This window comes from Homalodisca vitripennis, chromosome 4 (genome assembly GCF_021130785.1).
Source record: "Homalodisca vitripennis isolate AUS2020 chromosome 4, UT_GWSS_2.1, whole genome shotgun sequence".
Taxonomy (NCBI): domain Eukaryota; kingdom Metazoa; phylum Arthropoda; class Insecta; order Hemiptera; family Cicadellidae; genus Homalodisca; species Homalodisca vitripennis.
In genome coordinates, this window is record NC_060210.1 from 135,625,741 (window position 1) to 135,640,837 (window position 15,097).

At 33.3% G+C, this 15,097-nt stretch overlaps 1 protein-coding gene across 1 annotated transcript in view; it reads right to left on the minus strand.

The window, feature by feature from the left end:
• Window positions 1-1,738: 1,738 nt before the first annotated feature.
• The window catches only part of LOC124360240, a 177,440-nt gene continuing 164,081 nt past the window's right edge, over window positions 1,739-15,097 (minus strand). The window contains exons 2-3 of the mRNA XM_046813675.1: window positions 3,014-3,180; window positions 1,739-2,100 (exon numbers count right to left, since the gene is read on the minus strand). Of these exons, the coding sequence (XP_046669631.1) occupies window positions 1,901-2,100; window positions 3,014-3,173 (360 nt within the window). The 5' untranslated portion in view covers window positions 3,174-3,180 and the 3' untranslated portion in view covers window positions 1,739-1,900. The remainder of the gene's footprint in view (window positions 2,101-3,013; window positions 3,181-15,097) is intronic.

Sequence of the window (15,097 nt, forward strand, 5' to 3'; positions counted from 1 at the left end):
ATGACCTTTGATCATTCGTCTTGTCTCTGAATTGTCGGAATAATATTACATACCCCATCGGCAGAAATTGCGTGGCGTGGGCTGTAGCGTCTCTTGGCCCACTTGGTTCGGAGTACGAGTATCTCTAGGAGCTAGCCTCATTTGTGTGGCGTCGCTGGTCTCGCATCCCCTTTTTGACGTGACAACGTCTTAAATTAGGTTGCGGAGTCACTCATGAAAAAGTGTAACGCCCGGTAACGTTACGATGCCCGTCCAGTGGGTCCGCCGCACGGGATCCGCACGGGATAAAGCAGATAACTGTGGGTCCGCCGCACGGGATAAAGCAGATAACTATGTTTATTCGTGAAAATGTGGAGTGCTTAGATTCGTCATTTACAACAACTACAACAATAAAGGTAAATAATTGTACACTGATATTTCATTATCGTAAACTATGATTGATTGATTAATTGTTAGATTGACACAAAAGTTGAGAAACTGAGTTTATAGGTTATGTTATAGGTTATACTATTGACAAATGTTGATAGTGTTAAGTAAATTATTAGTTTAAATCACTCTGCAATCAATCGTAATTCAGTCGATTGAGAAGAAACAGCGCGTATTGCTAGTCAAACATTTAAAATAACAAATTATAACCTCTAACCTGTCATAACAGTGCGACCAAACAAACGAACTAAACCGACCAATCACCACGCGCGGAGTTAGAATTTAACTGTGTTTAGCAAGAATTTCAAATTCCAATTTTAGTAAATGTTTTATTCAACTTTACCATTTACAATAACAAATTTTAATTATTTTCAAATTATGTACAATGTTTTAGTAAACAAAATATATTTCTATAGTTAAAATTTGTGCAATTCTTATTTTCATTCAATTCCTTGTTCCTATTGTGCAATTTAATAATATTCATATCAATAAATATTCTACCGAGAAAAAGACGTTGTCACGTAAAATCTTCGCCCGTAAAACCGACTTTACAGGCAACCATAATTTTTTTAATAATTAAATGATTTTGGTAAATGAAACGAATCGAGGTGTGCGGTATTATTCCCTTCGTCCCGCTTTTAAATGTCGTGTTTTGTATTTTTCTGTTTTACCAATCTCTCCTCCTCCATACTGCCAAGTGACTTTAAGTTTGCTGCCATGTGACTGTACTGTTTAACCAAGTGACTAGATTGTAGTGTGTCGACCACGTGAGGAGGTGAAGTAACTGTTGTGCCTTGCTGTGTGGCAGATGAAAACAACTTCGGCGAGTTGGTAGTCCTTTGCTATATGACTATTTAACCTCTCTCCATATGTATACCTTCTCCTCTCCTAGATAAAAAGTGTTTTAATTGAGTATTTTTGTCAAGGGCATCACGTAATCCAGTCTGTCCACTTCTATCATTGTGATTTACTTCTCTACCTTAGTTACTACGCTTAGACTCGTACCATTCACATTGGCCCATTACTAGCCGGATTATTGCTTGTATTCAATGTAATATTATCTACACTATTCACTCAGTGAGGCTTTGAACAGTAAGGAAGTATGTACAATTTCAATACATGCAAAAGTAAAAAAATAAATAAAACGAAAGGCGTAACAGGGATATGACTAACTTCTCCATCTTCCTTTCCTCTCTAACAATAATGTTAACACTATACTATACCACATAGGTAAGTTTATAGCCTGAATTTACAAACTAAGTACGATTCCAGTGATAATTTTAAGTACAGCATTGTGTAGGACAATAAAAAGACAGGAGTTTTAAAGCAGTTTTAATCACAAAGTCGTTGGAACAAAACTAAGAAGAAATTGAAGTGAGTAGCAGTAGACGAGGATTAGGCTACAGAGCTTGGCGTGGACTCAGAGCTCCAAGTGCCGTGACTGGAGCTGTGAGACCACGAGGTCTGGCTGTAGCTAGCGACGTCGACCCCACCTCAGAGGCTGTCCATGAGGGCGCAGGGTACCCCGAGTCTCGGCCGACACCACTTCCACCCCGCGGGGCAGCAGTTCGCTCATTATGTGCGACCGGCTGGGCAGCCCACTGGACCGGAATGTGTCGGTGAACGGCTTCCACCTCGAAAGCACGGAGAGGGCTCGCTTCTCGGCCATCAGCTCTGGAACAGCCCATAGTAGTTGTTTAACATACCCTGCAGAAGGTGGTCAAAGTGATGTTACTACGCACATTACCTTCCAATCAACAAGATCATTCGGGATGTGGCAGACACATTTTAACCTCGGCCTAATAAGTTGGATCACACAAATCACAGATTATACACTAAGCTAATCATAGAAAAGTCTTTAGATGATTTGTGCTTGTGGTGAGTTGGTAACGATTTTATATTGTAAGATGCTGTGTGGTTTACAGGACTATAAATTTTCCAGGATTGCGTTTAAAACACCATTTCATTTCTATCTCTTCCACAATATTAGATAATATCATTGTTAATGAACTGTAAAACCGCTTTTACACAACTCAATAGACAAAATTAGAAATGGTTAAGTTTTTGGAAATGCAGTAAGACAAACAATGGATTGGTAGTACTGTTTATTTAGGTGTGCTCACATTAACTCACATTAAAAGTGGTGTTCGGTCATCTCTGTCAGTTATAATGAGCTAAGAGGTTCTCAATATTAAAGCCACTCTCAAAAAAATTATCTGCCAAGATAAGGGAGTAAAAAAATACTATATAGGTTTTATAAATTTAATATCAATTATTGTAACCCATTGTGCGATATCCATACAGATAAACAGAATAGACTAAATTATAATGTTACGATATAATGATGAATTAAATCTAGTATGTATACTAAACTGACTTAATTTTTGTCTTTGGGTATTCAAAACAGTATTAAACAAAGTGTTAAATAAGAGTATTACCAAAGTGAACATTTTGTCAGCATGTTATTGCACCTTCAACACTTCATTTCAAGGCTGTGTTACAAGTTTGGGATTGTGTTTTTAGGATTGCTTTTAGTTTAAGATATTAAAAATAATCAATAATAGAACTTTTAAGTTTTGTAACCAACCATCGCCTAGTTCTCTGTTTTCCATTCTTGACGTGGGCTCCTCCATCAGCGCCTGGGCGAGGATATCATCGGAGTCAATCCATTGGAATCGCGGGGAGAAAGAGGTAACTGGCGACAGCAGAATGCTCATACACACAGCGATCACCACCGACCACAGCATTGCAACCCTGGACAGAGAGAGGAGGTTTAGCAAAAAGACCAGTGACAATTTTGTTATTGGAAATACATAGGCTAATGGTTCTCACATTTAAGATTTAAATGTCACACATATGTCACGTTATACACTCATTCAGTTTACACGCGGCAGCTACATGGATAATAGTCCAGGAGTACTTTTATTTGCTAATGATCTGAATTACCTTATTATCTAAGACCTCCAAAAGAAAAAAAAACATCCAGCATCTTTAACATTTATGGAGTAACATTTAAGGTAGTTACAAGACACAGACGTTGTGTGTTCGATGGTGGACAGACAGTATCAGCTTTAATATAATAATTGGAGTTGTACATTAGGAGCAACTCTACGGTAAGATCGGGATTGTACCAACCAAACAGAACCAGAAGGAAGTCACGAGACACAGACATTGTGCGTTAAATGATGGACAGCCAGTGTCAAATTTAGCATAATAATTTAATTTCTACATAAGGAGCAATTGACAGGGTTGTACCAACCAAACAGAACCAGACGGAAGTCACGAGACACAGACATTGTGCGTTAAATGATGGACAGCCAGTGTCAACTTTAGCATAATAATTTAATTTCTACATAAGGAGCAATTGTCAGGGTTTGTACCAACCAAACAGAACCAGACGGAAGTCACGAGACACAGACATTGTGCGTTAAATGATGGACAGCCAGTGTCAACTTTAGCATAATAATTTAATTTATACATAAGGAGCAATTGTCAGGGTTGTACCAACCAAACAGAACCAGACTGAAGTCACGAGACACATACATTGTCAACTTTAGCATAATAATTTAATTTCTACATAAGGAGCAACTGTCAGGCTTGTACCAACCAAACAGAACCAGAAGGCAGTCACGAGACACAGACATTGTGCGTTAAATGATGGACAGCCAGTGTCAACTTTAACGAGTTCACCAGATGGAGACTAATTAACAAAGTCTTAAACGTCTGTAGCCGCATACTAACTAGGAGCCATAGAATAAGAGCTAATTTAATGGACAGTTCCATACAAACTTTGATGATAAATGGTCTTTTACAATATAACTGCAATAATATATTGAAATTACTACTGGGTATAAAAATTATACTGGGTTTTAAAAAAATACTGGGTATAATTTAGTAATAACTCTATGCGATTGTTACAGAAACGTTTGCATAGAGTATATATTGATGCTCTCATACTAATGTATTTACTGAATACTTTATGCAAAGAGAAACCCCTTACAATGAGGTTCTCAATCAAATATAAAATTAAACGTGAGAAATATTGAAAGACCTCATGAATGGCTGAAAGAACGAATAAACCACTCTTAACACTGAGGGTTTGTCACTCGAAGCGGTACATGAATTAAACTGATTGCTTAAATATTAACTTTGTTAATGGTTTGGGAATACTTAGCTTATAAGAGATTTACCTATTCTATAAGTGTGTGTTATGGCGCAAAGGACATGTATTATGTTGATGATATTTTACGTTGTGTCATTAAGAAGATAATAAAACATTACAAACGAGTAAAAATACTGGAATTGTCAACGTTGCTTGTTTTAATAATTATGGTTTGTAATAATTAAGTAATAAAAATGTTGAGGTTGTAAGTAATTAGTGATATAGCATTTGTAACTGGGTCTGTTATTTGGGCTTCATTCCGCTAGTATTAACGTTGAAATAAACAATTAAAAAAATAAAACGCGGCTACAAACCAATACGGAAACATTATTATATTTTAAAATTTGGTAACATTTCACGTATGGAAATAGCACAGCTACTGTGTAAGGCGTTTAATTATGCAAAATATCACTTAAAAGTCTTAAAAAAGTATGTAAGATAGAATATTGAAGGCCAAGAGATTTGTGGGGTAAGAAACCACATATTACTAACTACTCGTAATTTGTGGTATCGTGTAAATTTACTTTACTAATTGATTTTATTATGATACGATCAGGGATTTCTTTGCGTAATTGTGTAATAATTATTGAGAGTTTATACGAAAGTTAAAATAATCCTACAGAGCTATGTATGATGGATTCGGAATTCCAGGACAAACAAAGATTGGAGTATACCAAAAAACTACCACTAATTTATTTCTATTTGGTTAAGCATTATGGTGTAAAGAAACAGAGTATGACATATCACGAAAAGATATCGGTGTGTAATGAAATCAAAAGATATTGCCTTAAAGCAAACATCCATAGTTTTGACCAATTAAGTGAAAGTGTATACGTCGTTTGTGATATGAAGCTCTCAAAATAGAAGTAGTGCATGATTACATATTCGGTTTTTATGTATTTTATAATAACTGTGAAATAAACTAGCGCCTTTAATTGCTTGAAGGTCTGGGAATGGGGCACTTACCTATTATAAAAATAACTTTTGGTAAGCCCTAACGCTATGGGTTTGTTGCATTTTTCAGATTTACTGTATTAATTAACAAAACTAGTTTGTAAAAATCAATTTTGAACTTTTTATATTTTATTTTACATTATTTAATTTTATTATATTATAGAATTAACAAATTCTCAACCTAAAGTGAAGTTCAAATGATTTGCAAGAAATGTGAATGAATTTACATAAATAATATAAGGATTTGTTATTTGCGGGAGGAATAAATAAATGTTCCAGTAATATCAGGTGACACAATCCGGCTTATATTATTTTATATAATATAATATTATATTATAAAATATGAGCCGGATTAATAATAATAATGCAACAATGTTTGCCTTGTATTTGCATTATTCCACTTATTATTTAAAATACTAACAATATCTCTATTCTTGATATTCCTCTAATATACTCTATTTAGCATTTGATTAGTTTAAGAAATATATCAAATATATTTATATTGATGGTTTATATAAATATACTGATTTACCTATTATGAAACACAAAGTTACTATCACCAAACCAATTAGCAGTACTTAATTAGTCATGCAGAGACGATAAAGTGACGGAATTCTAAAAGAGGAACAATAACAGTCTTATGAGATTTAATTAAATCTTTAACAACCGGAAGTCTGAGAAGTGGCAGGTGTGCTGCTCAAGCTGATGTTTGGGATTCTCTGCGTTAATTTCTTGGATTGACTCCGCAAATTAAGTCTGGATTTAAACATTTGGACATTTTAAAGTTTTTATTTATTAACAGTGTCTGTATCTGACAGTATTTGGTAAGTCAAACTACAATAATTAATGAGAATAAATTAAACCTCGATTATAAGATGTTAATTATATTTTCAAGTGTAAGGGAAGTGCAAAAAGTTGGGCAAGATTAGGTCCATTCGGAAAAGAAATTCGTTTGCTCGGAAACTGCAGAATGTTTTCGATCTTTCAATTGAAAAAACCCATCAAATTGCTCTGTAGCTTTGAAGTCATTTTAGTGCAGTACATTTTTATTCTAAGTACTCATAAAATTTCCAATTTCTTCACAGTTTTTAATTACAATCTTGGATGTAAATGAAACTAGATTTACAGACTTTAGAATTGTATTTTGGAATTATTGTGCGTGAACTGCAAACTAAAACGTTCGCATGAAATGGATTTGGCAAGAAAAGTGTGAGTGTATAAAAACTGAATAAATATAGTTTTAGTGATAAAAAATTTTAACTTTTTTATTTATGCCCATTTAAGATTAAAATCAATAATCTTTAATACATGAAATAATCTTACTAATACGAAATTCAACAAAAATAGTTAAAACGTATTTATATATATTCCCGCAGCCAAGCGGCAAACAAACGTGTGAGTTTAGCGAAATGGAGTTGACAAGCGAAGTTCAAAGCAGTGGCTCCGCTAGTCATAAAGCGAGACGCTTGCTGGGGTCAAATGCTGAGAAAATATGCGGACAAGGCCGAGGTTGGCTTACACAAGGCACTGGCGAAAGGTGCACTGTTTGTGTATGTCCAAAACGACGTTGAAACTGTGAGCAAAATGTTCAATCAAAAAATACATACATTTCATAATATTGATTTATTATAATTATTATAGAATAGGATTTTCTACAAAAACTAAAAAAGAAATGAATAGAGGGGAAATATAACTTTACTGAAATCGCCAAATCATTCAAGATGAGGGATAGCCGCTAAATTACCAACTGAGATTGTTGCATTTTTGAACAAAAACTAAGATATCCCTAAGAATACGCTATGAAAAGGCAATTACACATCTCCACGGATTGGTATGAGGGAACCAAGCATCAAAGGATATGGACAACGAGACAAAGTTTTATAAGTTGGTTAATATTTTATACCAGAACCATTGCTTAGAAAGTCGTTATCAAAGTAAAACGTCATGACACAAAATAGTGAATGTACAAGAAGAGAACTTGCTTATTAAAATACCATAGAAAGTTCCGAACAGGAGCTTTTTAGAAGCTAAAAATATAAATATATTTTCCGAAGCAAGGACAGAACGTGTAGAACATCTGTCCTTTCAAAGACACTAGATTTTAAATCATTCAAGCTGAGCGAATAAACTATAGTTTAGTGTAAAAAACCAGTTTACACAACATTTAATTCTTTTTCGCAACACACTCCACACTCAGACATAACCCACTGAAATTTATTTCCCGAACAGTTTTGTTACATGTTTCCACATGTGTAGAACTAGGAGATTTTTGTTTAGAAAGAAAACGGAGTAAATTAAAATGACAGTAAGTGCATTTAAATCACCGTCAGTTGTTTACGCGCCGACTACTGTTTCCACAACACACGTTAAAATGCCACTTTGAAATTTATTATCTGTAAAATTGCACTTCGTGTTTCTACTGCTATTCGTAGAGAAACATAGATATTTGTATTTAAAAGAAAAAGTAGTAACCTGTTATAACAGTAAGTGCATTTAAGACCATGTTAGTTTTTACATTTACATAATGCACATTGAGATTTGCCGCTGAATTTTAATACGTGAACAATTTTACTACGTGTTTCCACTACTATTTGTAGAACACGGACATTTTCACGTACAAAGAAAAGGCAGTAAATTGAAATGACAGTAAGTGCGTTTAAATCAACGTCAGTTGTTTACGCCGCGTCCATTGTTTTCCTCGACACGAGTTAAAATAGCATGCTGATATTTTTTAGCTGAAAACGTTCAATACGCGTTTCCACTACTATTTGTGGAGGAAAATTAAAAAAATATATATATATATATAATGGAGTAAATAGACATTCACATTAATTTTTAGCAAATTAATTACGGATTCGTTGATTAAAGAATCAAAATAAACATGAAAACTATCTTATTGTAGCAAAGAAGAGTGCATAGGCTGTACAGTCTTCATTAAGTTTTACTATAAAGCTAGAAAAAGTTTTATCAAAGTTTGTAATAAAAAATATACATTTTATATCGCCGGATTTATAATTCATAGAATATACTACACACTTTAATGAAATCTTATTCAAACTCAAGAACACTTTTGTTAGTTTCATTAATTTTTAAATTTAGTTTGAACTTACTAAAACTTAAGAATTAATACATTTAATAAAATACAAATTTTTGTAATTCATTATGTAAATAACATTTTACGTAGAATAAACTACAGCGTACATTTATTAAGCCTTATTTTAAAGCGTATTCCTAGTATTTATGATGCTATTAAATTAAACAGACTGGCTTTTCCGACTCACGAACAGGAAATCTTTTGCTTGCGATCAGCCAACAGATTTATTATATTCCAAACTGAATCTTTTGCTATCACGACAGGAGATAAGTTATTATTAATGTGTAGTATGACGTGTTATGGCGAAACTGGAGTGATATGATCAAGTTAAGAGGCTGAACTTGTGTTAACAGCTTACTAACTAAACTTAACGGTATTAGGCTACGACGTAGAGCCAAAGTTGGGGGAACAAGGTGCTTACAACAAGTTAGTAGCTGTTTAAAGGTAAACAATGTTCATAAAAAATACTTGTGTTACCTATGTGCATTCTAAGTAGAGTTCTGTTTAGTTAAAGTACCTTTTGATGTATTAGTTACTTACCAATGACTATAAATTTAGGCAAGGAAAATGTGAGTGTTCGGGCTGCCCTCTATGGAGTAAGAGGTTAAGGTATTTGAATGGCAACGATAAAAGTTAAGTGGCGCAGCCATAGCGTCAGACCTCAGAACTAACTCAAAACTAACACCAGTACACCTTGTCCGTGGGAATAATTTATCTCACGTGTAACTAATACAATCAAATACAATAGCTCAGATTATGCTGTATACTACACTAAAAGAAAAAAACATTATAGAAATAAATTACTGTGTGTTTATAACGCGTGCGTGCATGCATGTGCGCGCGCGTTTGTGTGTGTGTGTGCGCGCGCGCGTGCGCAAGATATAATACAAACTACGTTTTGTGTGTGTACATTGATTTCCGTAGAATAACCTACCAACACAATTATAAAAGTACTTGTGTACGCCATTCTAATGAAAGAAATTTTAAATATTATTCGTAATAGCAAAATTTGAAAATAATAATTAAAGTGGCTGCATAGTAATCGTCTGAATCTTTGTATATATAATATATATATATATATATATATATATATATATATATATATATATATATATATATATATATATATATAATATGCCATCCGATTATATATATATATATATAATCGGATGGCATATTGTCCTAAAACCTGCGATAGAAGCTCATTTAATAGTAATTCTAGCTTTAAGAATGTTAGTTTCTATTTTGACGTCGAACACGTGAATTTAATCATCGTAAGGCCTCCGTTTTGTATTTTTTTTTCTACGGATATGTTGCTGTTTTACGGGAATTGAACATTTGACTTTCTACGTCATAGCTTACACTCAAGTGGGAATCCCAAGCATCGATTTAATTTATCTCGAAATTTGACTTTTTAAGTTTTCTTTATTCAGTGAACAGGCACCAAATTTGTTTTTATGATACGTATACTGACAGTTTTGAACCTTAGTTCGTAACTACACGGAAATTTCAAACAACGACGTATAAAAATATTTAAAACGGTGTACACTGTCGCAAACATTACTATTTTTCATATCCGACTGTAGTATAAAAGCGTCAAATACTCGAATGATCGATAATATCGAATCATCGATATTCACGAGTAAAGAATCCTCCCTACAGCTACTTAAACCAAATTACGTTATTTTAAAATTACAGTACAAAAAGTAATAGTATCATGGTGAATAAAACACACTCTATGAGATAAGTACTGTATTTATAAAATATAATAAATCGATCACTCGAGTTTGGGACGCTTATTATACTGGATCCCCACATACAGTAAGTGCGCTGAAAAAATACGTTAGTTACTTTAATTAATTAAAGTACGCATATGTGCATATTGCGTGTATTATGCAGGCAACTACTTTGACTCAGTTAACAATGCGCAAATAAAAGGTAGTTTTCCATCACTTCTCATCAGTCAGCTGAAAACAGGGCTGCCACTCTCACAGTTGCCGCCTCGTTTGCCGCGCGTTCGGCCGGAATCGCTCAGTGTTACCAACGGATTTTTCTCTGATCTTTTGTGCATATATCAGGTCTTTTAGATTCATTCATTCCCCAAAAGCTTTTCAAACCCATTTGTGTGTTTTTTCAAACCTAATACAATGTATGTTATTAATGTTATTGTCTTTTTAATGTTATGATATATTTAGCTTAATGCGCAATGTTTAGTGCTCTGTTTTCAAGTAAAATTCGTAATTCATCTCATACTGAATATATAGTGCTACTTTTTGCAATTACAGAACATAAATTTTTCTCTAGATTAAGGCATAAGTAGTGTAGCGTGTCATGATTTATTTGATTAATTATATATTATTATTATGCACTCCGAATTACATATGTAAAACTCAGAATTGTGAAGTGTGGTATATTAATACTCTAAAGTTTAATTAAAAACTAGTTTTTAAGATTCATTGCATAATATTTCTTATAAACAATGTTATTGTACTCGTTATGGTAAAAAGTACGTTCTTAAGACGTGAATTCAATAGACTGATCATGATTTTTTAGCGGAATTGAGCATTAAACTAAGCAGGTTTTAAAGTCATAATAGCTACGTTTTTGTTAATTTGCAAGGAAAAAGTATGTAATGTACAGATCATAAAACGGGGGGGGGGGTTCGAAACGGTATGACTACGTATAATATATGTGAATACGCCATCGCCACTGTCAATTTTTGAGATTTAACCGCCCGGTCAAAACTCTTGTATAATACACTTAAAATAATACGAAGTTTTAACCTTTCACTGTTATACCTAGCTTAAACAAATTTGAATATACTTTTTTTAGACATTTGTATAGACATTTTTTAATAAATAAGTAACATTCAATGAAAGGTGGCTAATGATTCTTCAAATATAGTGGGTCATTCGGTTGTTTTTAATGTTGTGATCAAGATATCATTGAGGTAAAATGGCGATTACATTGGTTTCGTGTGTTCATTTTTAATTATGAAAATATTATGTTTGCTACCTTGCGATTCAGTGTGGTTTGAATGAATGAACCATTCCGACTTATTCTGTATTTAGCAACAGCAGGGCTGCTGAGTTTTGAAATAAATTGTCTTTACTGTACGACTGTTATTGAGATTAATTCTGTGGATTCGGTGAAAGATGATGAACAGTATTACAGAATTTCAACATTAAAACGGCCCTGCTGAAAAAACTTTGGAGATAAGTTATAGGTTTGTTAGATGGTAGATTAGACTCCGTGCTAAATCTAAGAGAAAATTTTAAGTGCTTTAATTTACTTTACCATAACTTAAAAAAACTGTAATTATTTGTTCTCAAAGAAATGTTTTTGGAATTTATTTGCTTCTCGGAATAATTTTATTCAAAATTCCATTACATGTGCAGATAAATAGGAGCGGGATCCAACTACCAAATACTATTTAAAAAGCTTTTGCAACAAATGCGGTGGTAAATTGTTAAGTTATTATTGGCTGAGCTTTAGCGAAGCATATTACTCAAGAGTCTGAAAGAGGTTTCTTTTTGTATGCCTGTCTGTCTGGCAGAAACATATCTCAAGACAGATCTAACCTGTACACAATTTACAGGAACCTTCATCTCTATACGTGTAGCCAATTTCGAATTTGGGATTTGTCACGCCATAAGATTTGGCTGATCGTTAGTAAAATTTTTTACATCGGCCTTACGGGTAATCATGATGGTAACGAGAATATCACAGAACGTAATCACACCGAGTATAATCATATGGCTTTTTAACACTTGACTTAGTGACACATAGACAAACAATCTGCAAGATACTTCTAGAAAGATTTTCGAGTTGAATTGAGACTTTTAATATTGCATGAAACCTGATTTCTACATAGACTACAATGAGTTCTATGAGTGTGCCTGTCCATCCATGGGATTTTGCTGAGCGTCATCACTCAATAGGCTGACAAAATTTCTCGTTAGTATCTCGGGGGATGAAAAGATTTATTTTCTGTATGATTGTCTATCTATTCATCAGCAGAACATCTCGAGATAAAATGAGCAATATACTTTTTATTTATTAAAAATAAATTTTACATGCAATCTCAGCGCAGCAAAGCTGTGTGTGTGTGTGTGTGTGTGTGTGTGTGTGTGTGTGTGTGTGTGTGTGTGTGTGTGTGTGTGTGTGTGCGTGTGTGTATGCGCGCGCGCGTGTGTATAAGCACCTTGTTTAATGTAGAGAAATAATAACAAATAAAGGAATATCAAGCTTGTATGTAAATTCTTTAATTGAATTGATATGTTGTTAAATTTATATAATGTATGAATATCGTAATAAGGGTAGTCTAAACTTATTTATTGTATTTTGGTGACTTGTAAGTCTTGATTGATTTTAAATCTGTGATATTTTCCGATTTAAATGATATGTAACACTTAACAAAATTTAACGGCGAAAAAGTCTTTTTCAAACGCATGAAATATTGACAAACATCCCTAGGATATTCACCAAGTATCGGAGTTATGCTTGTTTGCTCATACATAAGTACTTGTTGTTAAAACCACAAAACAACCACAAGCCAGCTATTTTAATTGAAGATTTTATTGCTTATGTTTGGAATGTAAACAAAAGTTTAATTTTGTGTTCTGAGAACTTTTGTTTGGTTTTCATAATTTTGAAAGTGATTGTTTTGTTGCCTTGAGGAATACAAAGAAAATCGGTTGGAATAAATGTAACGAAGTGAGGAAATATAAGCATTCCTAAAATTAAGGATTCGACACTGTTAGTGAGAATAAGGTCTAAACCAAACTCTAGTTATATGGTAAAATTGATTTAGAACATAGTATCTCTTCATGAAACCCAAAATGAAAGCATGAAATATTATTAGCCAGTTGTAAGATTTATTGATTAATATATCTATATTCAAGTTTTTTTCTTTGCTCTAATCTTTTCAATATGATTGATAGATAACTATTATGTGTTCCTCATGTGAGAGTTCTAGAAGTCATCTATGAAGTTGTCGTTTCTTATAAGGGGGGATGTTTCCAAATTTAAAGTGATGACGAGAATAGGAACTTAGCCTAAGCTGGAGAATGGGATGTTTATGGTGGAAGCCATAACTCGGCATGACCGAATCCGATTAGGAAAAGCGGAAAAGCGGCTTGTGACTTGGAGAAAAAAGTGATGGGTCTGAACCGGTTCCAAAATGAAATTAGAGATATTACATGCAGAGGATAAAGATGAAGACAAAAATTCCTTTAACTTTCCCCAACCTTATTTTTCTTAATGTAACAGTCATCTTTTTTTGTTTTTCCAAATTTTCCGAAAAGTGAATTTTCAAAAATTCAATTCACATTATGTTTAGAAAACATTAAATACTAAACTTAATTTTCACACTGGTTACATTTAACTTAATTGTACTTGATTTTAAACATATTTAAAGATTTCATTCATTTCATTTCCACTAATTTTATAAAAAGAAGACATAAATTTATAACAAGCCCCACATTACAGAAAATAAAATTAGGAAATAATCAAACATATATGCGATTTAAAAAAGATAGATACTTTATTCTTAGCTTAAATCCTTGCTAAGCACATCAAGTTTTTAAAAGGCGTAGATTAGCTTGCTTAAATAGTATTATTATCAAGTGATTGGAGTGATTTAATTAATTGCGATCTAATGAAACACGAAAAGCGAATTCACTAGGGTGACAAGGAAAGTTGAATAATAGCTCCTGCATCCTTGATGCATTTAATCGGCTTATGACCTACTACTTCCGTCAAGTTACATTACCTCCGTCGGAGTTTACATTCGTCATGTTAAACTTTATTAAGTTTACTTGATCAAGCCAACATGCATGTTGTACTTAAATTTTATTGCAGGTTCAAGCAGTACTTGACGTCTGAAATCTAGTGGGAAGTAAAAATGAAACATGCTTAAGTTTTAAGCATTTTGAATGCTTTCAATAAGGTGGGACGGTTACTAGACCAGTGTAAACCCACATTCAAGTTCCTATACACAGATGTACTGTTATAAGTAAACAGATGCAGAGAAGATAACCTACAAATCTGATGTTACATTGTCACTGTTGCTGATTCTTCTTGGTTCTTTGTTATTGTTTATTCAAAAGTTGTTTATTTACTATGTCTTAGAAAAATATGAAGTGCACAAATTATAGAATTTCTTGAGATATATAAAAACTACCGAGTAACTGTGGTACTCTTCTTTGAAAAAGAGCAAAGATAGAAATTTGATGGAGGCAGAAGATCTATTACTCATCTTCACAAACATACACTACTTCAAGTGCTTTACTTGAATTCAAGCCTGGAGAAATCGTTAATTATATTTCAATGTAGTCTAAGCCCTGAAATCAGAATCAAGTTACTCAACTCAAGTAACCTGGAATCAAGGAATGTGGCCAATATAAATGCCGCTTATGTCAAAGAATGACCCTATTTTTCAATTTTAGAGTTAGTTAACC